This window comes from Thamnophis sirtalis, unplaced genomic scaffold (assembly GCF_051295495.1).
Source record: "Thamnophis sirtalis isolate CommonGarterSnake01/CBP01778 unplaced genomic scaffold, rThaSir2_p1.2 scaffold_5, whole genome shotgun sequence".
NCBI lineage: Eukaryota > Metazoa > Chordata > Lepidosauria > Squamata > Natricidae > Thamnophis > Thamnophis sirtalis.
The window spans coordinates 97,665,838-97,693,283 of record NW_028261385.1 but is presented as its reverse complement, the minus strand read 5'-3'; the positions used below and the strand labels follow the sequence as shown (position 1 = coordinate 97,693,283).

Below are 27,446 nucleotides of genomic sequence, written 5' to 3'. Positions count from 1 at the left end.
GCATAAAAGTGGTGCATGTGCCTCAGTGGTGGGATTCAAATATTTTAACAACCGGTTCTCTGCCATAATGACCAGCTGGATAGGCATAGCTCGGTGGTCATGTGACAATGTGGCCTTGCGCCTTAGCTGTTACAATGTAATAAGAGTTAACCGGAGAGGCAGTTTCTGTAAGCAGGGCAATAAAGATGAGGCTAGAAACAACACCAGAATGTTTCCTTCCTGCCTTCCTTACAGGATTAGCCCTGTAAAGTGGGGGAAAATAAAATAAGATTTCTTCCAACAACTGGTTCTCCCAACTGCTTAGCAAGTTACGAACCAGTTCTCCCAAATGGGTGCGAACTGGCTGAATCCCATCACTGATGTCCCTGCAAAGTAGGCGCACAGGGGGCGAACCGATGATAACAAATTATGAAACCCACACTGCACTGGGACCAGAGCTTTAGTCTTCTGAGCTTTCCGACTCATGCTGGAGCCCATCTTCAGGGAACCTCTCCCTCATCAAAGAGAGAGAGAGAGAGAGAGAGAGAGAGAGAGATTATAGTGAGAGAGACATTCACTGAGGAAGGGCTCCAGCAGGAGTCCAAAAGTTTGGAAAACTAAACCTCTTGTCTTGGTGACTGACTCAGATTGGATCCTGCCGTACCAATAATCTGTAACAGTGCTTCTCAGTTTCAACACATTTAAGCCGTATAGATGTCAACTTCCAGAATTCCCTGGCCAGCCATACTGGCTGGGAAATTCTTGGAGTTGAATCCATGTACCTTAAAATGGCTGAAATAGAGAAACACTGGTCTGTAAGTTTCACGAAATGTATTAGCAGGGTGATCAAAAGCAAAGCCTGTTAATTTAAATAGTACCTGTTTTTCCTCCCTGCTTCCCACAGCAAGGAGGTTCACAAATGATGCTTTTGAGAATGCGAGAATGGAAGTAATGGAAAAAGATTATGTCCTGAAGTTCATTTCAAAAACAAATGTATTGGGACACTGCTGCTCATCACATTTATACACATACATTCAGTTTTTATTAATGCTTTATATATCTCTAATGTGTGAAAATATAAAATCTGTGCTTATAACATTTACTTTTTATAAAGCTTATGCACAAATATCTTTTTTTTAAAAAAATAGTGCAATAAATTGTCATCCTTCCAACAACAGTTGGTGTCAGTGTAATATTGGAAAGTGAATTCTGAAATTTGATTGTTAAATATGGCTGATCTAATGGAAAGTCATAAATCTTTCCTCGTGGTTTTTGTGGAATTCTTTAACATTTTCTTTTTTTAAAAAAATGGGAGAGTTTTAAAAATTAAATGTTAAATTACATCCATCTACTCGGAAATTTTCCTCCTTTGTATCAAAATTTTGGAAGCATGAGGGAGGGGCTAAGTCAGAGAATAGTTTGAAAAATTTCCAATAAATGAGCAGGAAACAACTCATGGAATGTTCTTTGAGGTTCAAAGATTATTTGGGGAAAAGCTATTACAGTTTAAACTGAACTATAACTCTGGCCTTGTTGGTTTGAGCTGTTAAGAACTAATGTTCAACAACATGCACTTCTGTCATGTAAACTAAAACAAGAAATAATCTAAGTTTCTAATGCTAAAATACCAATTTTATTTACTAGATTTTATTTTATCTTCCCTTTGATACTTTATAAATAACTCAAGGTGATGAACATACAGTACATAATACTCTTATACTCTTATATTCATATTCTTATCTGTTTTTCTATAGCATTTTGGTAAACAGATAAATGCCTATAAATACAATAAATATAGGTGAAAGTAGTCATTTGTGCAATCCATGCCCATCTCATAAGCTTAGTAGCTAAAAGACTTGATCTAAAACTTGATCTGAATCTGCTCAGCATAGTTTGGTGTCAGTGACATTCCTGTTGTTTCTGTGCACACTGAATGTTACCTAAGCAGGCATCTTGATCGACTGTTTTCTTCTTCCTCCAGTTGATTCTTACACGATTGATGGTTTCATTCCTACAAACCACTATGTAACCACATCTCCAAAGCAGGAGTAAATATAAGAACAGACCCGATCACAGACACCACCAAAAATAGCCACAGGAAGATCCGGTCAAGAACCTGAGCTACAAACTTCCAGTCGTGCACTACCTAGGAGAGGGAGGAAAATAAGAATTGTGAGTTCAATGCTCATTTTATACAAGTGACATCAGCCCACTCTTGATTCCTAACTTACCTGTCTAATGAAGTGCTCCTTTTTGACATGCCTGGAGATATATTTAATGGAATCAGCAGCTTTTTCCAAGAATGCAACCACCACCTTTTCTCCATCTTTCAATTGTTTGTTTTTATACTTTCTCGGCTTTGGTTTTAGAGCACCTTCCGGATCCGCGAAAGCACAGCGATCTACATGTCCTTTCATGAAGAGCAGCCTGGGCAGTTTCTGAAGGAAAAGTCTTCTCACCCAGGGAGCCATGGGATGATAGGTGGCCGAGGACCGATGGTGCACATTAATTACAAAAACTGTCACTATGATTGAAAGGGTGACAAAAATCATGATGAACAACAAGTACTCACCAATCAAGGGTATGACTTTGGAGGAAGAGGGGATGATTTCTTCAATGACCAGGAGAAAAACTGTGAGGGAAACTAAAACGGAGGTCGAGAGTGATAGTTTCTCTCCCTCATCCGAGGGCAAGTAAAAAACGAGCACTGTTAAAAATGATAGTCCTAGGCATGGGATTATTAAGAAAAGTGTGTAGAACAGTGGGAGGCGTCTTAAAACAAAAGAATAGGTGATGAATGGGTAGGAATATAATCCGTCTTTTCGGTTTCCTTTCATTCCTTTGGCATTTAGGATTTCCCATTCCCCATTATCAAAAAAGTCTGTCCTATCCACATTTTCATCTACTAGGATCAGGTCAACCATGTTGCCATCGTAGGTCCATGATCCAAATTTCATGGAGCAATTCTGCCTGTCAAATGGGAAGAAAGTCACATCCATTGTGCAGGAACTTTTGTAACTAGCTGGAGGTCTCCACACTACTATGCCATTGTACTTAATTATTGCTTTTGTCATCAATGAACCTTCAAATCGCCCATCAGCACTAGAAAGGATAGAGGAGAAAACTGTTCTTAAATTACATATCATGCTCCTTGTTGCAATAATTTTTCCCCTGTGTCAGGTTTGTTTCCTATTGCAGTTATAGTGGTAGCCTACTTCCCAATCCTTTCCACTAGTTTTAAAAGGATACTATTTCTTGTGAGCTCACATTTGTGGGAGTTACTGCTTGCCTGAAAATCAGACCTCAGAAATAAAACTTAAAAAGATTAGGAGAGTTGTTCCTTTTGGCAAAACCTGTGCTCAAATATGAGTTTTCTAAAAACACTTTTTTTGACTTACTAGCCTGGTGGAAGACCCACAACCAGATTTCCTTAGACTAAATTTTCAGTCAGAACACTTCACGTTATGCCTGTAATATTTAATCAATTAATTCTAGTAGATAGCAATCCTAAGTGGGATGAGGAAGGAAAGGAGATATAGATGAAAAACAATCTTTATCTTAGCCATGCCTCCCACCACCCTCACATCTTAAGCATGGTTTTCAACTTATTTTGATTGCGTCAATAGTTAAAATACATTAACTATCCCCCACCCCCATTCCTGAAGATTCAAGTTGTTCCTGATATATCCATGGAATATATTTTTGCCTTTTATTTTTGCTCTGGGCTCAGAGACGAAAGGACACCTGACTCTAAGAAACCTGAGAAGAATGTTGTGGGATCAGATCTTTCCCTCTGAGTTTGGACCACTTTCTTCACCTTTGGACTGTAAGGTCTACAGCATAGGTGTCAAACTCACAACAACACGTTGTTGTCACATGATGTATTACAACTTATTCCCCCTTCGCTAAACTGGTGGTGGGCATGGACCACATGTGACACATCCAGGCCATGGGCCATGAGTTTGACACCCCTGGTCTACAGAATCCAATGTTAGCTGAAAATGCCTCCGCAGTGAAGAAAATATGTGGTCCAATCCATTGCTTTTGATCAATTTAATTTATTCTTTATATTAATGAGGAAGTATTTTGAAATATTTCAAGACTGTACTGATACAGCAAGAATTAAATGGATGTTTTTGAAGTGAGGCCAAAGCACATGGACTGTCTATAGGGTTTAGAAAACTTGCTTAGGTAAATTTCAATTAGGCCAAAGAAATTCAAGAACAACTAGAAAACCACTACAAACAACAATAACAAACACTTCACAGATTTGCACTTGAGTTGCTATGCAAGTCCTTCTAGTTGATCAGTATTGTTAATTTGAGCCAAGATATTAACTGGATAGCCCTTCAGGTATCTCTAAAACTGAGGGTTATCTTTGAGAAAGTAGGACCCCCTAGCCACCCCTCACCACATTAGGATCTCTACACTCACTTTTCAAATAAAACAATATCAGGGAGCCAGAGAGATTCAGATGGAACCCGAATTGCAGTGATCCCACCATAATCTTCAGGATTCCAGCACAATTTATGGTCGATCCATTCCTGCAAACAACAAAACAACAAAAATGACTAGATTTCCATTTCAGTTTCTCAATTAAGTAATCATTCCTAGCTAAGAATAACATTAGACAATCTTATAAATCTTTAAGTGACTTTCCAGATATTGCTGAACTACAATTTCCATAATTTCTTACTCTTTGAAATGCTGGATGATGATATCCTGTAATGCTAGACATCCTTATATTATCATAGTCATTTTTCAGGTCAATATGTAATTGCTAGCCTGCTGAATCAATGCTTAATGTAAATTTTTTTTCTTGATATGGACATAATGTCAGGATTTATACCTAACAAATCAACTATGGTGTATTGTGTTTAGTTTTGGCTTAGTATGTTGAATAAAAAAGGCTTGCTCAACAAATTGGACTTTAAACGAGTGGAAATACCCCTTTCCAATAATACTGATAAAGATTTTCAGTCATCCAGGTAGCGGTGTCTGGAAATTGAGTCAAGCACTGGCTTCTGAAAGTTTCTGAAGACTGAAGAAGCTACTTGGACAAAGAGCAAAACAAAAAAGAAAAGTTCAATTGACATGACTCAACTTCCAGACCTTTCTTAGTATGTACAATTGACTTGGTATATCCTCCTCAAAGTCAAATGTCCTTACCGTGCAACTTGATTTCCCCAGGTTTTTAAAACTTTAGGATCTCTTAGGGATTACCATGATTATTTAGCCAAGTTTATAATTTAAGTCTTTTCCAGTATGTTTAGTTATTTTCAGTTAATTGCATGCCACTAGCTCAGCCAATAAGTATTGCATCATTCATGCAATGTTTTAAACTAAGTTGCTTTCATTTCCTAGTTGTTTAACTTGCTATTGCTTCAATTGCATTAAGAACATTACATTTTTAACCTGTGTTTGTATTCTGTACATTGTCCAGATAAGTCTTCTTGTTGAGCAACTGATGAATGGAATGATTAATAAGGACATATTTTTCATAATCAGGTTTCTCCTTCATACAATCTGGTCTGGCGTTTGCATGAAATATATTTTAGTCCTGAACAGCAGACTTTCCTCACCAGAGCCAACATCGCACTGCTCCCTTCAACACGGTTGTGACCTAATATTCTATCCTTTATAAACATATGATGATGTCAAAATAATGTATAAAAGTATGGTTTTTGTCCATCAATTTCAGTGTTATTGGTGAAGAGCTTAAAGGCACACATATGAATGATAAAACACTTGGAGACTTGAACACTTTCAATTTTAAAAGGAGATAAACCTACCAAACAGACGTGAGTTCCTACTGGTTTGGACCTGTTCAGCTGAACCAGTAGTAACTTGGCGGCCTGGGTCACTGGAACCTGCAACGACCCAAGGCTGCCACACCCCTGAACGGTTCTCCTACAGTGTTGCCATCTTGATTTTTGGTTCTGCGCATGCACAGAACAAATTTCATTGCTGAAATGTATTTTTTTTTCCTTTTTCTAACATTTTGCACATGCGCAGACCTTTTTAGGTGCAAATGTGCATGCCCACGTAACGTGCATTTGGTGTATGCATGAGCAAAGCGCAAAGTTTTTGGGCACTGAACCAGTAGTAATGCCGGCAGCAACCCACCCCTGCTAACAAACCATCATTTCCCCGTGAATATTGTAACAGTTCTCTCTTTCCCACCTCCGCCTCAACATTTCTGGCTGGGATAGAGCCACTTTGGCCAGCCCTCAAATTATTTCAGTCTGAGGTAATGTAGTCACAAGACTTTAAAAAATGCCAGAGTTGCTGTGGGTCAAGACATCATAAAGCTGTATATCTGATGGCTATTTTTTTTTTTAAGGAATGCAAGGAGTAGCCTAGGGGAATATTGAGGCAACACAATTGTGACCTTTGAAAATGTAACAGCATCATTCTTGGCAGTCTTCACAAAGTATACAATACAATACAATACAATAGCAGAGTTGGAAGGGACCTTGGAGGTCTTCTAGCCCAACCCCCTGCATAGGCAGGAAACCCTATACCATTTCAGACAGATGGCTATCCAACATCTTCTTAAAGACTTCCAGTGTTGGGGCATTCTAGTCCTTCTTTCTCTTAAACTAAACATACCCAGTTCCTGCAACTGTTCTTCATATGTTTTAGTCTCCAGTCCCCTAATCATCTTTGTTGCTCTTCTCTGCACTCTTTCCAGAGTCTCCACATCATTTCTACATCGTGGTGATCAGAACTGAATGCAGTATTCCAAGTGACCCGAGGTGGCGCAGTGGTTAAATGCAGCACTGCAGGCTACTTCAGCTGACTGCAGTTCTGCAGTTCGGCTGTTCAAATCTCACCGGCTCAGGGTTGACTCAGCCTTCCATCCTTCCGAGGTGGGTAAAATGAGGACCCGGATTGTTGTTGGGGGCAATATGCTGACTCTGTAAACCGCTTAGAGAGGGCTGAAAGCCCTATGAAGCGGTATATAAGTCTAACTGCTATTGCTATAAGTGTGCCCTTACCAAGTCATTATAAAGTGGTATTAACACTTCACATGATCTTCATTCTATCCCTCTGTTTATGTAGCCTAGAACTGTGTTGGATTTTTTGGCAGCTGCTGCACACTGCTGGCTCATATTTAAATGGTTGTCCACTAGGACTCCAAGATCCCTTTCACAGTTACTACTATTGAGCAAGGTACCACCTATACTGTACTTGTGCATTTCGCTTTTCTTGCCTAAATGTCGAACCTTACTCTTTACATCATTGAATTTCATTTTATTAGATAGTGCCCAATATTCAAGTTTGTCAAGATCCTTCTGTATCTTGAGCCTATCTTCTGGAGTGTTGGCTATTCCTGCCAGCTTGGTGTCATCTGCAAATTTGATGAGTTCCCCATTTATTCCCTCATCCAAATCATTGATGAAGATGTTGAAGAGTACTGGGCCTAAATTAGAGCCTTGGGGTACTCCACTGCATACTTCCCTCCATGTAGATGCAGTTCCATTGAGGATTACACATTGAACGTGGTTGGTCAGCCAGTTACGAATCCATCTATTGGTGATGCTATCTAACCCACATTCTTCTACTTTATCTAGTAGTAGGTCAGACTGATAGGTCTGTAGTTTCCTGGATCTATTTTTTTCCCTTTTTTGAAGATGGGAACCACATCAGCTCTTTTCCAGTCCTCTGGTAGTTCCCCAGTGTTTCAGGATCTCTGAAAGATATAATTCAGTGGTTCTGATATCTCGTCTGCCAGTTCCTTCAGAACCCTGGGGTGTAATCCATCTGGTCCTGGTGATTTGAACTCATCTAGGGTAGACAGGTGCTCACTTACCATTTTCTTCCCTATTTCAATTTATGTTCCTAATCTGATTTTTGTGGTGCTGTTTTTGATAGGTTGGACTGTTTTATCCCTTTGTGTAAAGACAGATGCAAAACATGAGTTAAATAGTTCTGCTTTCTCCCTGTTGCTTGTCACCTTCTTGCCACTTTCTCCTAGCAATGGGCCAATTGTTTCCTTAACCTTTTTCTTGTTTTTAACATGTTGGAAGAAGCTTTTTTGTTAATTTTTACTTTTGTGGCAAGCCTTACTTCATTGTGAGCCTTAGCTTTCCTCACTTCATATTTACAGGCTCGGGCTATTTGCTGATGTTCTGCTTTAGTTATGTCCCCCTCTTTCCACTTTTTATACTTATCTTTTTTGTCTTTCAATTTGTCAGAGAGTTCTTTATGCAGCCATGCTGGTTTCTTTGGGGAGCTGTTATTTTTCTTCTTCATTGGTATTGTGCTAGACTGGGCTTTTGTAATCTCATTTTTCAAAATTTGCCAAGCTTCTTGAGTTGTTTTCCCCTTGAGGATTCTCATCCATAGAATTTTCCCAAGCTCTCTCTAAATTTATTGAAATTAGCTCTCTTAAAGTCCAAGACTCTAATTTGACTTTGTTCTACTACTTGTATATGCATAATGTTGAATTCCAATATTGCATGGTCACTTGCCCTGTGGCTTCAGCACCTTCTATCATTTCCTCTCTGTTAGTGAGAATTAAGTCCAATATGGCTGATCTCCTTGTTCCCTTCTCTACTTTTGGGAAAACAAAGTTGTCTGGTAGGTTTGTTAGGAACCTGTTGGATCTTCCACTTGGTGCAGAGTTTGTTTCCCAGTTGATGTAGGGTAGTTAAAATCTCCCATTACTATTGTGGTGTGCTTCCTACATACCTTAGTTAGCTGACTAGCAAAAAGTTCATCTACTGCCTCTGCTTGGTTAGGTGGCCTGTAGTATAGGCCTATGGCAATTTCATTTCCCCCCCCAACCTTTAATATTGACCCAAATGCATTCAAGATAGTTCTCATCATTGTTGTGCACTATTTCTGTAGAGATGTAGTTATTTCTTATATATAGTGCAATTCCACCTCCTCTTTTATTAGGTCTATTTCTTTTAAATAATTTAAATCCTTCTAGCTGTATGTTCCATTTGTCGGTTTCATCCCACCAATTTCTATAATGGCAATATCATCGTATCTGCCCTCTTTTACTTGAATTTCTAATTCACCCTGTTCATTCCTCATACTCTGTGCATTGGTATATAGACATTTGTGTCCATTTTGATTGATTTCGTGTTTACTGTCTACATAATCTGTGTTATGCCTGACTGTCCCAATTTTCTTGCCACTTGTATGATTCATGCACATGGTATGGCAATCACTATTAAATGCTTGGTTTTGCTTGACAGCAGGAGTGATAATCTTACCCGCACAAACATCTATGTTACATGCACTTATAACCCTATGAATTTTAGTTTGCTGGGGACAGAAATGTTCTGTATCTATTAATTCTCTGTCCCCACTGCTCAGTTTAAATGTTTATTCAGAAAATCTGTCAATTTAATGCCAAGTAACTCAGTCCCTTTCTTGGATGGGTGCAAACCATCTCTTTTGTACAGTTTTTCATTGGACCAGCTACAGGCATCATGACTAATAACACCAAAGCCTTCCCTTTTACACCACAGCTTTAGCCACACATTAAACTCTGCTACATGCTGGCCCTTCCCTTTTTGTTCTTTATATACTGGTAAAACCTCTGAAAATATAAGCCTACAACCTATACTATTAAGTACATACCCCAAGTTCTGAAAATCATTCTGCACAGAAAGTACATTTTTCTGGGACAGATCATTAGTGCCAAGATGTATAATAGCATCAACGTCACAATCCTTACTTGCATTCTTGACTATACCTCTTGTCTCTGCTGGCAGTAGCACCTGGCAGACACCTGACCTCTTTTAAAACCTCCTTATCCTTTCCTAAATTTACATCCCTTACGATTGAATCCAACCAGAAGGTGACTTCTCTTTTTGCATACCTTGCTCTTCTTCTGCGGCTGATGTGTGATACCTGGTTCCCCATTTCGCCTTTCTGAAGAAAGGTCTTCATTTTGGACCATGATCCCCTGCATATTTGAGTCATCATTATCACAACTACCTTGACCTATCTATTTAGTGTCCCCATTAAGGTCAGCAAAGGCACTATATCTGTTTTACTGGGTCACAATGGAACCCTTCACCAAGGGAAAGAAAGTTATGAATAATCTTTGGGGCAGGGGATGGGCGGGTAGAAAATACATAAGTCAACATATCAGGATTGCCACGTTAACAAAAGTGAAATGAAACCCTGGTCTCTTCTATTTAGCCTTTTAAAATTACTTGCTCTGGAGATATTGTAGGCTAGGCATCCTTTTTTTTAATGACATGTAAAATCCCCCAGGCTGATTTTTACAGGCTTAAGATATTGAGTCTGTAATATTTCCCACTCACCCCTTTCTTTGTCCTACTTCTGTTGACTTCACACTGCACTGCGTAACTGCTGCATCTCAGAACGGAGTCATTCTTACAGTAATAATTAAAAAAATATCTCCACTTTTATTTATTATTTATAAAGAGCGGTTTTTTCATTGCCTTGTTGGTAATGCAAAAGCCAGAAGAATGAGAGTGCTGACTAAAATCAATATTAGCAATGAAAGCTTCTTCTTGCAGAGAATTTAGACAGAGAGTTCTTACCAGATGGAATTCCTCCAAACTCTCATTCCGTATGTTATGTTTTATTTAAAAAATAATAATTTGCCCTTTTGCATCGTTTATACTTCATCTATTTGTATGCCTTACATCAGAGGGAGAATTGTGGTCTATGTGGGTTTTGTTCATGGCCTCTCATCGTCTCCATAGTTCCCTTTTGCCCCTGGGTCATAACGCCCCTGGTTGCTCTTCTCCTTTGTACTATCTGGACTGCATTTCCTTCACTTTTCCCCCTGAATATCTTCCCCAATACCCCATCAGCTATGATACTTCTCAACCTGACTTCCACACTACATTTTCCTCTAATGCAGAGGTCCCCAACCTGTGAGTCGTGGCCCACTACTGGGAGGTGGCCTATTTGAAATGGGGCCATGTGGGAGGCCAGTGTACCAACAGTGAGATCCACTTACCTTCTCTACTGGTTCGCAAATGTGTGCGCGCGTGTCCCCATTATCTGCACATGCACAGTTTGCACATTATGTTGGGGTAAGTGGGTGGAGTCTCCCGCAGCCACTGCTACCTGTTCGCCCAAGAACCAGCTGAATATCACCTCTGCAGTGTACCCATGTGTGTGCAGCTCCAGTCATGTGAGCAGCGGGCCCACCTCCCCACACGAATGAGGCTGTGCAAGATTGCCTTTCCCTCTCACAAACACATCCCCTCTTCCTCCCCTCCCCATTCCCTGCTATGGGCCTCCAACCCCATAAGGTTGGGGAATGCTGCTCAATAACTTCTCTGTCTTCTCTTTCTACTTTTCTCTTGTAACCTTCCTCCAACCTTCAAAATGTATCTCTCCATATATTACTCTACTGCTCACACTCTCTCCCTGTGCAATCTGTTTTTCTCCCATCAGTGCTAAAAGGTTTTTTTTTTAATGGTAATAGCATAATCAACTAAACAACAGCAAAAAAAAAAAAGAAAATAGATTATAAATAAAATACAAAAGGGGTTACTTTGAAGGAGGGGGAACTCTTACTTGCCATGCAAAACACCATCTGATCCTCAAGCCAATAGAAGTTATGCACTTCTGACCTACATAATGTATTTTGGTGTTAGATGCTAAGTTTTCACAGCTCTCTTGGATGCATTCCATAGAAAATAATGGGCATGTTCCAGGCTTCCCAAGGAGCAAAGAGAGATACTTCAAACTAAATATGCACAGAATTGGACTAAGTCCTAAGGTATTTCTCCCTCTGCTTAATTTTTGGCCAACTCATCTATTGAGATGGGCCACCATGGGAAAATTTGGAATGATGTAGTAGTAAATGAAGTAAGCATAACTCCTTTACTGTGCAAAAGGCTACTTCCAGGTGGCATTATTTTAAATGATCACCAGGTCTCTGCAATGCATTAAGTCAATCTCTTTATTTCATCCTATTTTCTCTAATTAAGTGGTGTAATGTGCTGAGAAATTATTCATCCTCTTTGAAGCTTATGTGCACCTGATAATAATAATCAATTATATACTGAAGTAAATGATGCAGATTTAATTTTTCTCATTACTTGCTAGCTTCTCCAAAACCGTTTATTTTTTCCTATGTGACTGAAGCAAGGACATTCATATTTTTTATCAAAGACTGGGTTGTGAAACTTGGGTCTTTACAGTCATATGCACCAGTGGTGAAATTCATTTTTTTACTACTGGTTCTGTGGGCGTGGTTTGGTGGGAAGGATATTGCAAAATCTCTATTCCCACCCCACTCTGGAACCAGTCAGAGGTGGTATTTGCTGGTTCTCCGAACTGCTCAAAATTTCCGCTACCAATTCTCCAGAACCTGGTTGTGGTTCCTCATTCATTGTGGTTCCTCACAATGTAAGGATTAGATATCATCTCTTCCACTGTGTAATCAGATCCTTTAAAGAGGTAACCCACTTTGTGGTATGCGAAATCCCATGGAAGGAGCCATCCATATTTTTAGATGCTGCTGGAATCAGATAGCAACTATGTCCAAGGGAGTCACAGAACAGCAGGTAGCAATCATCGTAGTATAATTATTGGAGCTATAGTCTCACATTTGAGGGGGGGGGGAAATCAGCTTCAGGAAAGCTGAATTGTAGAAGTATATCTCAGTATATGAACTGGAATCTGCAGCAAAAGTTGTCTTTTTACAGTGACTGAAAGAAAGCTCAGTTTTAATCCCAAGTTATTGTTAGTCATCCAAGTGTTTTGGCAAGGAAGACATCATAATCTCCAAGGGCTGCTTGGGATTTCTTTGCCAATGAACAATGGGTATTTTTATGTGCCCTTTCTTGCAATACAAATGAAGCTTTTTCAGAACGGCAGACAGGTGTATCAGGAAATAAAGAAGCAATTCAGAAAAATCATGTTTTCAGATCCTCAGATCCATAAACCTATAGTCAGAAAGTTTGACAGGGATCATGCTACAGTAAAACAACAACAACATTCATACAATCTCAGATTCTTAATGGTTTAAACCAATGTTTCCAAAACTGTGAGGTCTTGAGAAGGTGCAGACAGAGTACAGGATAAGCGTGAATATATTTTTTTATGAGTTTATTAAAATAGCATTTTTATTGTCTTTTTCAGAGGTGGGTTACTCCCACTTTGGCTCAGATCAGATGAACCGGTAGTAGCGGCGGTGGGAGACTCCACCCACTCACCTGGTCACTTCTGCGCATGCGCAAAAGCTTCGTGGGCACAAGTGTGCCCAAACCAGTAGTAAAAAAATTGGTAACCCACCACTGGTCCATTTATATTCATTTTGGTGTGTGGATATTTAGGGGAGGTATATACATTATGGTTACGATAAAGGGAGGTGTGATGGCAAAAAATTTAGCAACCCCTAAACTAACATGTAAAATGTTATTTTACTGAAAGTATGCCATATGTATTAAATTGCAAATCATTTCAAATTTAACTTTAGCAACAGTCCATTGAAAGGTCCAAGATTTTATTCTTAATCTTAACCAGCTGGAGGACAAGAATAGACAGGTTTCTAGTAAACTATTGGAGAGAAGAACATTGCTAAAATACAGGTAGTCTTCAACTTATGAGCAAAATTGAGAATTTCTGTTGCTAAGCAAAACAGTTGTTAAGTGAGTTTTGCCCCATTTTACAAACTTTCTTGGCACAACTATTAAGTGAATCACTGCAGTTACTAAGTTAGTAAAATGGTTGTTAACTGAATTTGGCTTTACCATTGACTTTGCTTGTCAGAAGGTCGCAAAAGATGATCACATGACACCGGGACACTGGAACTGTCATAAGTAGGAGTGAGTTGCCAAGTATCTGAATTTGATCATGTGACCCTGGGGAGGCTACAACGGTCGGGTGAGAAATGATCATAAGTCACTTTTTTCAGTGCTGTTGTTAACTTTGAATGGTCAGTAAACAGACTGTTGTAAGTGTGCTGATTTTTCCTTCCAATTGCTTCTTCTAAAGAACAACTACTACAGTTTTAGAAATAGGGCAGATCTATAGAGAAAAAGGATACAATCCTATTGGTTTTCATCTTCTCAGTTCCCAATGCTCCAATCTTTTCTCTTATGCTAGTAGCGGGGGCACCTGGGCACCAGCCGTTCAGAAGACAGAATCAGTTGGTTGATTGTTGGAGGTTCTGACCCATTTTGGTTGCAACATCAGCAGAAGCCAACATTACAATTATAGCTAATTCCCCACTGATATTATTTTTTTAAAAAACATGCACCAACATTCCACTGATATATTAACTATGAAATGTCCCTGTTATGTGATGATGCTCAAAGGCTGCTCCAGTTTGCAACCACAAGGACAAAAGCAATACAGCTGATGTGGATTTATATTTAATGAAACTCTCTAATTCCCTTTCCTGAGTATCACATGTGCGAGCCACGTGTGAGTCCTCTACTGCAGTGGTCTCCAACGTTGGCAACTTTAAGACTTGTGGACTTCAACTCCCAGAGTTCCTCCTAGCTGAGGAACTCTGGGAGTTGAAGTCCACGGGTCTTAAAGTTGCCAAGGTTGGAGACCACTGCTCTACTGCAACTGTTGAGTAAGTTAAATAAAATGCGCAAATGCAATTCATAAGGGAAAGTCCAAATAGGACAGTATGTATGTATGTATGTATGTATCAGGGGTGGGTTTCTCGCCCCGTTCCAACCGGATCGGTTGGAACGAGGCCGGCGGCGTCCTCGCGCACGCACGCGGCGCGCGCGTGCACGCACGCGGCGTCTCACGCACGCACCGCGCGCTTGCGTATTAGCGTCTGCGCTATGCTCCAGCTGCTCCTGGAGGATCGCGCAGGCGTTCTGCGCATGCGTGGAAAGCGCGAAATTCAAAAAAAACGGGTAAGGAGCGGGCGCGGGTGTGCGGGCGCGCGCGGGCGCGGGGGGGGGGGCTTCGCCGTTCCCGGAAGTTACTTACTTCCGGGTTCGGCGACCAACCGGATCGCAGGGACCGGTGCGAACCGGTTGAAACCCAGCCCTGGTATGTATGTATTTATGTATGTATGTGTGTGTGTGTGTGTGTGTGTGTGTGTGTGTGTGTATAAATAAAACACACACACACATATGTATATATGTGTGTGTGTGTGTGTGTTTGTTTTTTATTTTATTTGTGCTGATAAATAAATAAAGGGAGACTAGTATAGATCTATTTCAAGCTATATATATATATCTCAGATTGCACTGTTGATCACATTGGGCTAGAAGGAGAGATGAAGGACTTGTTTCTTCTTATAGCCCTAGAGAGCTCATATATCTCATGTAATTATCTTGAAGCTGTATACAAACAACACAATTAAAATGACTAAATGCCATAATAATCTGATAGTGAATTTACATTAAAAAAAACATATGTATTAAAAAGAGATAGAAAGAACAGGAGAAGCAAAACTAGAACAGTGAAGAACAAAATAATGCAACAGCATTGTGGTGAAATGACTTATCTAGAGATTGCATTGTACACTTCAGTCAGGTTTATCATAGCAAAAGTGGTCTACCAGATTGCTTAGGCCCCATGTATCAAAACTGGAAGCCTGAATTTGGTACAGGGCCTATTATCAGGACACAGTGTATACAGCAAGAGGCCCCACTCAATCACTTCACTGCCACTTTCTGGACCAGCTGAAGCTTCTGGATCAATTGCCATCATATAATGCATCAGTAGTCTAAATGAAAAGCACCCACATAAATCACTGCTATGCTATCCCTATTCAGGAAAGGTATATCCAGAGGTGAGCTTCAAAAATTTCAGTAACGGGTTCTCTGTCTGGTTGCTGGGTGGGCATGGCTATGGTAGGCATGGCTTATTCGTCCTCCTGCGCCATGGTAGAGGCAATGTTTTCACCTTCCCCTGGCTCCGAAGGCTTTCCTTGAGCCTCTGAGAAGGCAAAAACTGCCTCCACCGAGCTCCGGAAGCCCTCTAGAAGCCGGAAATGGGCCCATTTCTTTTGGAACTCCAGGAGTCCCATTTCCCTTTTTCCCTGAGCCTCCACACAGGGCCTGCACTTACCTCGCATCCAAAACAAGCCTCTTGGAGACTCCTGGGAGGGGGTGAGATGGGGTGGGCGGGGCCAGCCAGGGGTGGGATTTGGGAATTCTCTGAACCGGCCATAATATTAGCTACGGGTTCTCCCAAACCCGGGCGAACCCATAGCAGCCCACCCCTGGGTATATCTATGCAGGAAAGATCATAGCAGATATGGCCCGCTGAAGGCGGTTGACTAATTAAAACTTAATTACATATCACCCACCCCAGTGTGTCTGGCTCCCTCCTTTGCCATCTTTTGTTAATGGTTTTATCTGCTGTGTTATTTTATAATTGATGGTTTTAATGTTTTTGTGTTGTAAGCCACCCAAAGCCATTGGATAGATGATGGGAGGCAAATAAATTCTATAATAAATAAAAATAAAATAAAGATATACCAACTGAAGTTGGCAATTAATGCTCTTGGCAATATGGTGCTTTAATTGAATGTTTCTAAGCAGCCTAGAGTCACTTTGGAGGAGTGGTGGGATTCAGCCAGTTCGCACCTATTCGGGAGAACCGGTTGGTAACTTACTAAGCAGTTCTGAGAACCGGTTGTTGGAAGAATTCTCCTTTTGTTTTTTTCCACTTTACAGGGCTAATCCTTAGGAACAAATATTCTGGTGGTGTTTCTAGCCTAATCTTTATTGCCCTGCTTACAGAAACTGCCTCTCTGGTTAACCCATATTACATTGTAACAGCTAAGGCGAAGCATCCATCGACCTGAGTGACCTTGAGTTGGCCACACCCACCCAATCACATGACCACCGAACCCCACCTACCCAGATGGTCATTAGGGAAGAGAACCGGTTGTTAAATTATTTGAATCCCACCACTGCTTTGGAGGGATAGGAAGCAAATAGATTTGATAAATTAAAAAAAATAACATTTAGGGTTCTGCTGCAAGTGTTTAAAATACAATGAGAAAATTGCTATTCAAATACATTAGTTAAAACAAAAGCCATTCATGCTAGCACTGATGATATTACCTAGTTGGCTAATAAAACATATGCAAGAAAACCATCAAGCTCAGGGAGCACCAAGAACTCCCCAGGTCAACCCTTAGTTACAAATATTCTCTTCTATTGGTAAAGCCATTTATATATTGTATTGGATTGCATTAGATTTTGCATTTTTATAAAGCATTAATTGGAATTATCCTTAAATGTTAACTTACTTAGACCAAGGTATCTGTGACAGAAGCCAATTTATACCCATTAAGGTGATGCTTGATTTATAGATTCATAGAACCACATTAGAACATCTGTCTCACAAGCTGAAAAATATTTATAGGATATTAAAACTCACTGACTGCTAACAATCCTAGCAATTAAACATTTTAAAATACCATAGGTCTATTTTTACCTGTTTCAGCCATACATTAGTTGTCATTAACTGTTTTTTTTCATCCTGTTGGAGAAGAGGGGAGAAAACAGCAAGTCATTTATTTTTATTTTCTTTTAAATATCCCCTACACACCCCAGGGAGTCAGCTACATTTTCTGATGATATTTTGTTTCCCAGGAGGAGCCCTATGTAAAATAATTAAACTTGAATGCTTTAAGATTGCTATTTGTAGGTAAGGATAGAAAAGGAGGGTAGAATGACTTTACAACTGTTTACCTAATTATTTGATTCAGAAGTAGGATTACTAGAGGCCTTCTGCAAGAGGAGAATAGAGCCTCCATTTTGTCCTTGTGTCCTCTATCCAGCAAACATTGTCAAATATCGTTGGGGTTTTTGAGTATCTAACAAGCTTTCTTCTCCTAAGCAGTTTTTCTCCATCACACAATCAATTCCTTAATCAGTTAACTGCAAGTTAAGAAGCTCAGTTCTAATTAGCTGATTAATTAGTTGATTACCACCCTCCCCCTCCTGCCTGAAAGTGGCAAGACCTTAATCAACTGTACCCTGAAGGCCTTTGTCTTCTGAACAGCTCTAGCACATTTCTAAGACTGGAAAAACAGTATTTCTCGTACTGGAAAAGTACTCTAATTGCATATACATGTAAGTTTACCTATTTTCTTTTTCAGTTTTCAACTGTGATTTTTGTTGTAGATACCAAGAAAGTTAAACTATTGAAAACTGTTGAAAATTAAACTGTTAGCATGCTTTCCTTTTCTTCCTTTCCAATTCTCTGTGTCCTCTTTTGTATCTTGAGATATCTAGTAATCCTATTCAGACACCACCATGATCTCCGTGCTACCCTACATCCAGGGGTGGGTTCCAGCAGGCACTACTGCCGGTTCACTGCGCTGCCTGCACATGCACAATGCAATTAAAATTGTTCTGCGCATGCGCAGAACCAAAAAACAAGATGGCGGCACCACTGGTGCTGCCCGGGGAACCAGTTTGGGGTCGTGGCCAGTTCCAGCGACCCAGGCTGCCAAACCACTACCAGTTCAGCCGAACTGGTCCAAACCGGTAGGAACCCACCACTGCCTACACCATGACACCTAAATCATATGTTCCCTGAAGTAAAACACCTCATCATGAAAGTTGCTCTGGAGTCTTTTATAGCCATGTGGCTGGAATAAATTCAGCTGTTTTGGCTTTGCCCTTCCCTGTGACAGGCAGGGGCTCCAGACTAGTAACTGGAAATCTTGAAGCCCAAGGCTATGACATAACCAAGGCATATTCCAAGTTTTCAATCATAGAAGAAAAGATAGGATGCTACAGCAAGCAATTCCCTCTGGATTGAGAAGCCTAGAGTCTTTATCTTAACTGGGCTGACCAACAGTCTTTAGGCTCCAGTTCTGGCAAATTGTAGTGTCTGATTAACTACAACTAGAGGCCCCATGACAGGCCATCACATAAGCAGGCGCTCAAGGCCATTTTCACTTCCGAAGATATAATACCAAAAGGTAATCAGTAGCTACAGGGACTAGTAATCTTTCTATCTGTGGTGTCTTTCCAAGTCAGTCTTTACTCTTGCTGAACATACAGACAAGTCCATGAAGTTCAGTGATGAAATCAATTTTTTTTTGCCACCAGTTCTGTGGGCGTGACTTGGAGGGGTCATGTGACTGGGTGGGCATGCCAACCTTTTTTCACTTTTTAAACCATTTTTTTCCTATTCGAACTGGCAGGAAAAAAATGCTTTAAAAAGTTGGGGGGGAGCTTCCGACGATCACACGGATCAGCTGTAAGCCATGTGATCCTCGGAAGTTTTTTTTTTACTACCGGTTTGCAGAACCAACAGCAATTGTCTTTACCGGTTCAGCTGAACCAGACCAAACTGGGAGGATTTCACTCCGATGAAGTTTCTTGGCAACATTTCCAGAAGTGAGTTGCTACTGCCTTCCTCCTAGGACTGAGAAAGAATGATACCACCAAATGGCTCTCATTAACAAACTTATCCTCCATTAATTTGTCTAATCTCCTTTTAAGCCTACCTAAAGTGATATATAATCAAATTCCATAGTTTAATTACATGTCCTCTTTTTTCTGTTGTCCACTTTTTGACCACTCAGCGAATTACAGTATTCCAATTCTTCTAATAAGGCCTGGAAAGGAAATTTCCCTGACCAATTTCTGTATTATTTAACATTAGATCCTCCTATTAGATCCTTGCTGCATTTCAGGCAGCAATTTCTACATAAATGCATAATTTTATGTTTGAGTTTTTATGTTTATGATTTTTTTTTCTTCAAGCTTAAAGTCAACATTATAAGATTTTCTAATAAACGAATGGTTTTACTGACTTCATCATTCTAATAGGATGCTTACTTGGTATTTTTTCCAAATTCGTAAATGCATTTAGGTTTCAGTGGCTAAGACAATATATAGTATTTCCCTAAATACAGCATTTGCTCCAAAACATTATAATTACAATTTTATTTTAAATTTGTTCCCCAATGTGAAATTTGCATTATCAGAGCAAACTGCCCATTGGATCTATGTTTTCATCAAAATATCTAACACAGCCTGGATATTTTTTAATTCAATTATTTTTAACTTAAACATTATGTACCTATATAAGAATGTTATATGAAAGTTAAATGGGAATTTCTGGCTTCTTTTTATAGATATTTACATTGTTTTAACTATTCTAAGTAACAGCAACTGTGAGCAAAGCTGAACATCTATTTTATGAACACATAGGACACCAGCCTGCTCAAACAGAAGTTACTCTCCTTTTTCACCTCTGTGTTCTCTCTCTTGATTAATAACTTAAGGTAAACACTTAAAATGTGGGAAATAATTTATCTATTGTCAAATATCACTGAACAACTATTAGCAGATCAATTCAGGAGATTCAGTACCAGAAATAAAATATCCAGGGATGCAGAACTGGAAGAGATTCAGAAAAATTGCAAAAATGGAGGAGCTAACAAAAGGAGGAAAAAACTCAGATAATAATTGCAAATATAAAGGAAAAAGATAATATGAGCTACAGAAATGATAACTTAGAATAATAGCAGAACCAATACAGGCCTACACAGAAACATATATGAACTTATTTCCCAACTCCACCAACAAGAAGAATTAAAAGAGAAGATTATGATAGATGCAGAATTACTAAAGACAAAGACTAAAAGCATTGAAAGTAGTGCCCCCAAAAGACCTGGCACCTATACTGAAGGACGTGAATAAGATAATGGTAAGGATGAAAATACCATTCATCAAACCAACCAATCCGCTTGGTACAGCAGTGGTCATTACAGAAAAACTGGGTATTATAGCAATATAGCAATAGCAGTAGACTTATATACCGCTTCATAGGCCTTTCAGGCCTCTCTAAGCGGTTTACAGAGAGTCAGCATATTGCCCCCAACAATCTGGGTCCTCATTTTACCCACCTCGGAAGGATGGAAGGCTGAGTCAACCCTGAGCCGGTGAGATTTGAACCGCTGAACTGCTGATCTAGCAGTAGCCTGCAGTGCTGAAGTGTATTGAAATTAGAAAACCAAAAGCAAAACCATACTCAATCCCAAAGTGAATCAGACTGAAGTCCAAAATAAAGAAATTAAGATCAGATGCGATTAGTAATTTAAAGAACATAAAAAAGTGAAAATTGAAGAATGTAGAAAGCAAGATAAGCTTAATTTAAAAATTGGCTTAATACTAGAAAAATCAAAGAAGCTTTGGAAATCATAAAGTAACAAACACCACCAATAAAAGGAATTGATGTGACAATACCAGGGGATATTAGAATGGAAGACAAAGAATTATAGAAGGTGACGAAGTATCAAGATCTGAAAATCAAAATTGAAAGACTATGACATAAACCAGTCGTGGTGGTCCCAGTGTTTATCAGCACATGGGTGCCAAGCCCAAAAATTATTGAACAGCATTTAAAAAATATGTGTATTGATAATTACAAAAGGCCACACTGCTTGAATTTATACATGTAGTATACTATGCCAATACACCATCACCTTGGGAAGGACTTGGTAGATGGATAAAAATGCCAAATCCAATCTGAACACCTGGCTGACTGTGCAACGAACCATAGAAATACACACCTTCATAAAATCTTTGCAAAAGTAAACTGTAATTTTTTTATAGGGCTGCAAGTATAATCACATTTTTTTAAAAAAAATGCATTTGTATGTATAATAATAAAAGATCTGTATTGTCTATGAGATATGGAAGATGTGTTTATACCAGCAGTGGGATTCACTTACCTTCCCTACCGGTTCACAAATGTGAGCGCACACACCACCTTCTGCACATGCGCACTGCCTGCTGTGCATGCGCAGAAGGTCACGCATTATGTTGGGCAGGTGAGTAGAGCCTCCCATGACTGCCGCTAATGGTTCACCCAAACCAGAGAGAACTGGCTGAATACCACCTCTGCTATATACCCTTTGCAAGCGGATGTACACACACAAGCACATGCCTGAACAAAGAGTGAACTCTGAAGGTTCCAGGTTATCCTGGTAAAGAACAATTGGAAGAAATGATCAAAGGATAGAATAGCATGGCTGAAGGCCCCAAGATATTTTATTATCCCACATAGTTTATATATTCTGGCCCAAAACGTTATGCAAGCACATACCAACAAACAGAAAAAAATGAAGAACTTTGCACACTTTAAGCATCAGCTATGCTTCGTAAGAGTCACATATCTTTCAGATACTTTATCTTTATTCCTCAACTGCCACTCTTAAGACCATCTCCCTGCATGCTGGTTGGGGATTTCTGGGAGTTGAAGCCCACAAGTTGCCCAATTTGGAGACCCTGCCCTAAAGCAATAAGGGTATATTTTGCTCTCCTTCTGTAGCTTTATTCAGCTTGGATTTGAACTCCCATAACCCCTAATCAGTATAGCTGATGGCTATTTGAAAAAATAGCCAGTCCTATCACATTCTGCTAATTAAATATAGGGGGGGAAACAATTTCGCTGTTGTTAAATGTTTAAAAAAAGCTATTAACAAGATTGGTAGAGACAAACAGGAACAGGAATATTCCTTATCAAGGGAGATAATGTGACTGCGTCTATCAATGAATGTCAGAAAAAAATAGTTTAAAGATTACCTACCACATCTACAAGCTGAGAGATCTTCAGTCCAAAATATACCTTTATAGTATCATTAGCATGTTTTACTGGCCTGATCCATTTCTGATATCCACGAAACAAGTGTCGCAAAAGAGCATCTTCATTCTCAGCAAATGAGCTGAACACAGTAAAAGCTAAAAGAGAGAGAAAGGGGGGGAGGATAACTAATGGGAGCTATCATATAAAAAAATTGCAATAGCCAAATTAAAATCATAGACACATCATATAAATGTTGTTCTAGACGCAGAGAGAACATCTAAAAAAAACCAGTTAGCCAATGGCATAAACATTTCTTTCAAGTCTAACTCCAATGGGAACTTTTGAACCATAAATAATTTAACTAGCTGTGGAAGGGACAATTTAAATGTATGCCATATAATTATTACTAATGTAAGAATGACAGTCAGAACAATGTAGAATGCAAAATGACAGCTTGAACAGAATTAAAAGTCTATGGCAATATATAAATGTTAGTACATGGACTATATATAAAAAGAAACAGTCTGGACTTATTTTCAAATGAAAGCAATTTTAGGAAGAAAAACAACAAAACCAGTGCCTCCCACCTCTAGTTTTAAAACACTGTTCAGATGACAGGACTCTTGAAGTTTTAACAGTTGCCTAAGAGTCTATTTTTAATTTTTAGCAAACTGTCATATTGTACAGAGAACAGCCATAAACAACATTATTCCTCCCTAAGCACCTAGAGTACCTTATTCATAGAAGAGAACGCAAAAAACTTTATGCTACATTGGGATACTTTTATAAAGAATCCTTTACTAAGCAGGTTTACATGTTTGCCTAAACGTTGTCTTTTAACCCATCTCAGTTCTTGGGGTCCTAGGTCAGAAACTGTGGTTTGCAAATCCCAGTGGCTAAGTGGCTATAATACAAAATAACTGATCTTGTTGTGTGCAAATCCAGTCATTACGTTTAGGGTTCAGGGATGATTTCCGGTGACTGAAAAGTTGAGTGGATTGTTTCGTGTAATGAACTGTGAGAATAACCCTGAGAGACAGGAGGAAGAGCTGCAGCCAGGGCAACTGTGAGACAAGAGATAGCTCAGTGCACATAAGGAATTGGAGGTGGAGAAAGCATCCTGTAAGGGACACTCCCTAGTTCTCTGTAAAGTAAAAATAAGTGAAATACAAGTCTTAAAAATAAGTATTTCAGACTAACAAGATTCTGTTACTGTAAGCTTACAAATAAATATTAGTACTCATGGCATTGGTTTTATGACTGGACTACCTCAAAGGACTCCCCCCCCCCTTTTAAGTATTTATAAATAATAATATAGTTAAGATTTTGATCTTAAGCTAAAAGATTTGTAGTCTTCTTCAAATAACTTAATACAATTCTTTCTGTTATGATCAATATTTCATTAGTGTTATACTGAGAATTAATGGTATAACTTTACTGATTTTTATTGTCCACATTGATATATTCCAAATGTATGTCTTTGTTTTAAAGTAATAAAAGAAAAAAGAATAATTATTTGTATAATGCAAATGAATTCTTTTAGATCTATTTGAAAGGATGCATATGTTAAACATTAATGATAAGAGTTAAATTAGAATCCATAAGGAAGATGAAATTGTTTATGAAAACAGTCTGAGCCAACAAATACTGAAGAATAAATAAATAAACCTCAGTTGAGGGAAAACTTACTTCCAAGTAAACTTGCAGTGGACTATACCTCCGGATTTTCTCCTCACACAAAAAGAGAATCTCTCATTTGTGATGGAGACTTACTGGTTATTTTTCTTTTGCCTTTATTTCCTTTTTTAGTAGGTCACCCATTCCTGAAGCAGGATAGGAAGAGGGTCATCTTTAAATTTTTAAACCTTTCAACTTTGATACTGGAGAAGACTCTTGAGAATATGGTGGGCAGTCAAGAAACAAACTGATGGATCATCTCACAGATCAATCCAGAAAGCTCACCAGAGGCGCAAATGACCAGACTCATGTTATTCTATTTCAGACACATTATGTGATGATTTAACTCTCTGGAGAAAGCTCTAATGCTGGCAAAAGTGGAAGGACAGAGAAGACAAGGGTGACCAGCAGCAAGGTAGATGGCCACAGTTATAGTTGTGATGAGTTCACTGTTGGAAGACCGAAAAAGACCAGGTGATGGTTGCATTGTCATGGAGACAAGGGAACTGAAAACAATTTGATGGCACATAATCAACCAATCAATCAATCCTGAAGGCTCTGAGCTGCTAACAGTCAAAAAAATCTTCAAAAGCTCTCCAAATATAAATTATCTGCCCAAAGCAATGATTGTTTAAAAAACCAACAGTCTTGAAAAGGACAAAGCTGGAGGAGAAAGGCAGCCACTTCCATCTCTTTTAAGACTTTTGGTAAATAACTACCATCTATTTAATTCACTCTTTGCCATCAGCTAGTGTTATCTGCAAGCCGGATATGTTGGCCTTAGTAAAGAACCAAATATATGCTCTTTGATGATGGAAGCAAGAGAAGAAAGAATAGCAAATGGGTAGGTTGGAACAAGATGATGGAGCTGAAGTTCTATTGTATAAACATTCCAAGAAGGTACATTTAAGCAAAATCCATAAATAGGACTCACTCTTTTGCTATTCCCACTAGAAATAAACTAGTTTGAATAAATCTCCTTGCCCTCCCATCATCCACACATTTTTCTTCCTTTCTCAATAATTAATAGTTGTGCATGAAAATGTCACAAGAGCTTCCTGCACGTATCTCTTATTGCCTTCTTGTTTCCCTCCACAGCCTTGTTTGCCCTCTCACCATCCAAGTTCAAGGGGACTCAACAAAATGAAAGACTTGCTTCAAAACAGACAGGAGCAGAACTGCAGTATCAGAGAAAGGTTCTATCAAAGCAAAGATACCCTGTTTGGGATAGGTATATTTTTCTTGCATACATGATGATAGAGCTATATACATGGGTATCTTTGGGGAGTGGGGGGGATGTTCTGATCAAAAGCTTTGGCAGAATGTCTCTAAAGTATTAAAACTCCAAAGAACAAGCTTGTTCATCAGAAAAAAGAACCGAAATACGATACCTGCTGCCTTCTGTAGCTTACTGTTTTTTTCCTACTTCCCTTCTTTTAAAGACAAAGAAAAGTTAATTCCAACATGCTTGAAGAAGACCACAGTAATATTAGTGCATAAAAATACATCTCTGTGTTGCTGCAAATGGTCCGAGAGGCAACCAATTGCTGAACTTTGTTAAATTGCACTTACCTGAACCATGAGCACAAAAAAGGAGGGGCAGTTTAATGACATCTAAGAACCTCATCACCACAGCTGGTCCTCCTGCTGGATGTTTTGGATGTTTAGTGATAACCCACTTCCATCGAAAACACAAAAATAATTCTAAACCATAACAGCTGGCACGCTAGTTGCAGGGAGAAGAGATTTAAGCCTTATCTTGCACCACTGTGAAGCTTTTTAGAGTACACTTCATTGATTTTCAGTCAGCTGTCAGAAGCTGCACGCAAGAATCCTACAAAAGGAAATAACCCCTGGGTCCTAAATTCTGCCTTGTTATTTGGATAATAACTGGGATTCTTCTGAAAGCCAAAGTTAAGCGAATTCAAAGAATAATCTTAGGCAACAGCAATCAAATAGGTGCTTGGTTTGAATTATCCTCTGTATGCTAAAAAATAAAGGGTGAAAAATCTAGATACCCTGTAGATAGTGGGAAGGAGGCAGGGAGAGAGGGAGGCGGGGCATTGTGCACCTGCTGACAGCTAATGGTCATCCAGATTTTTGCAGTCCATTTATGGAAGCCACAAAGCAGCGGTTCCCAACCTGTTCAGCTTATTGACCTCTTCAAAAAGTTTCAGATTGTTCATCAACTCCCAAACATTTATTATATGAATATAATTTAATAAAAACTACTTTAACTAATAGTACTATGGATGATGATGATGATAATAATAATAATAATAATAATAATAATAATAATAATAATAATAACAACAACACCCCAGACTTAACAATTGTCAGTAAGAAAGACAAAGAAGTCTAAATAGTGGATGTGGCAGTACCTTGAGCAGAATAGAAGAGAAAGAACTGGAGAAGATAACAAAATACAAAGACCTGCAAATAGAAATGGAATGATTGTGGCAAAAGATAGCAAAAGTACTACTAATAGTCCTAGGCGCTTTGGATGCACCACTTGAATATCATTGCCATTGACAAATTCACCATCAATCAATTGAAAAGGCAACTTTATTCAGGATCGCTTACATCCTACAACAATACCTCTAACACCATCAAACATCAACATCTGCCTATCTCCAGTCTTTAGGAAGGACTTGATAGATGGATTAAAAAATGCCAAATCCAGTTGGGACATCTGGCTGACTGTGCAATCAATCAATATAGCAATAGCACTTAGACTTATATATCGCTTTGCAGGGCTTTACAGCCCTCTCTAAGCAATTTACAGAGTCAGCCTATTGCCCCCAAACAATCTGGATCCTCATTTTACCCATGTTAGAAGGATGGAAGACTGAGTCAACCTTCAGTGTGGTGAGAGTTGAACTGTCAAATTGCAGTTAGCTGGCAGTCAGCAGAAGTAGCCTGCAGTACTGCACTCTAACCACTGTGCCACCATGGCTCAAAATAATCTGACTTTTTCCAGGTCACGGTGAAGAACTCAATTGGTAGTTAAAAATGCCAAAACCAATCTAAACATCTGGCTGACTATGCATAATAATTAAACTCAAAGCCACACTCACTGCAGTGACTGGCCAATCCTATCTCACAACTAGCCATCTACCTTCAGGAATAGGGACTGGTGTGGAGCTCTTCAGAGATCCAAAAAAGATTAAATGACCTTAAACAACCTTCCAATATTTATTGATCATTTATTGACACCCCCTAGCCATTTATTGACACTGCCTTTTGATTCCCCCCCCCAGCCATTTATTGGTCCCTTAAATAGTCCCATC

The 27,446-nt window shown here is 39.2% G+C and overlaps 1 protein-coding gene across 1 annotated transcript; it reads right to left on the bottom strand.

Moving 5' to 3' along the window:
- Positions 1-616: 616 nt before the first annotated feature.
- CHRNB3 (cholinergic receptor nicotinic beta 3 subunit) lies at positions 617-25,899 on the bottom strand. The gene is made up of 6 exons (XM_014061753.2): positions 25,729-25,899; positions 22,483-22,634; positions 17,362-17,406; positions 4,414-4,523; positions 2,211-3,081; positions 617-2,125 (listed from the first exon to the last, which is right to left on the bottom strand). Exons 1-6 carry the CDS (start codon positions 25,781-25,783, stop codon positions 1,991-1,993), a joined length of 1,368 nt encoding a protein of 455 aa, XP_013917228.1. The 5' UTR covers positions 25,784-25,899; the 3' UTR covers positions 617-1,990.
- Positions 25,900-27,446: the final 1,547 nt, after the last annotated feature.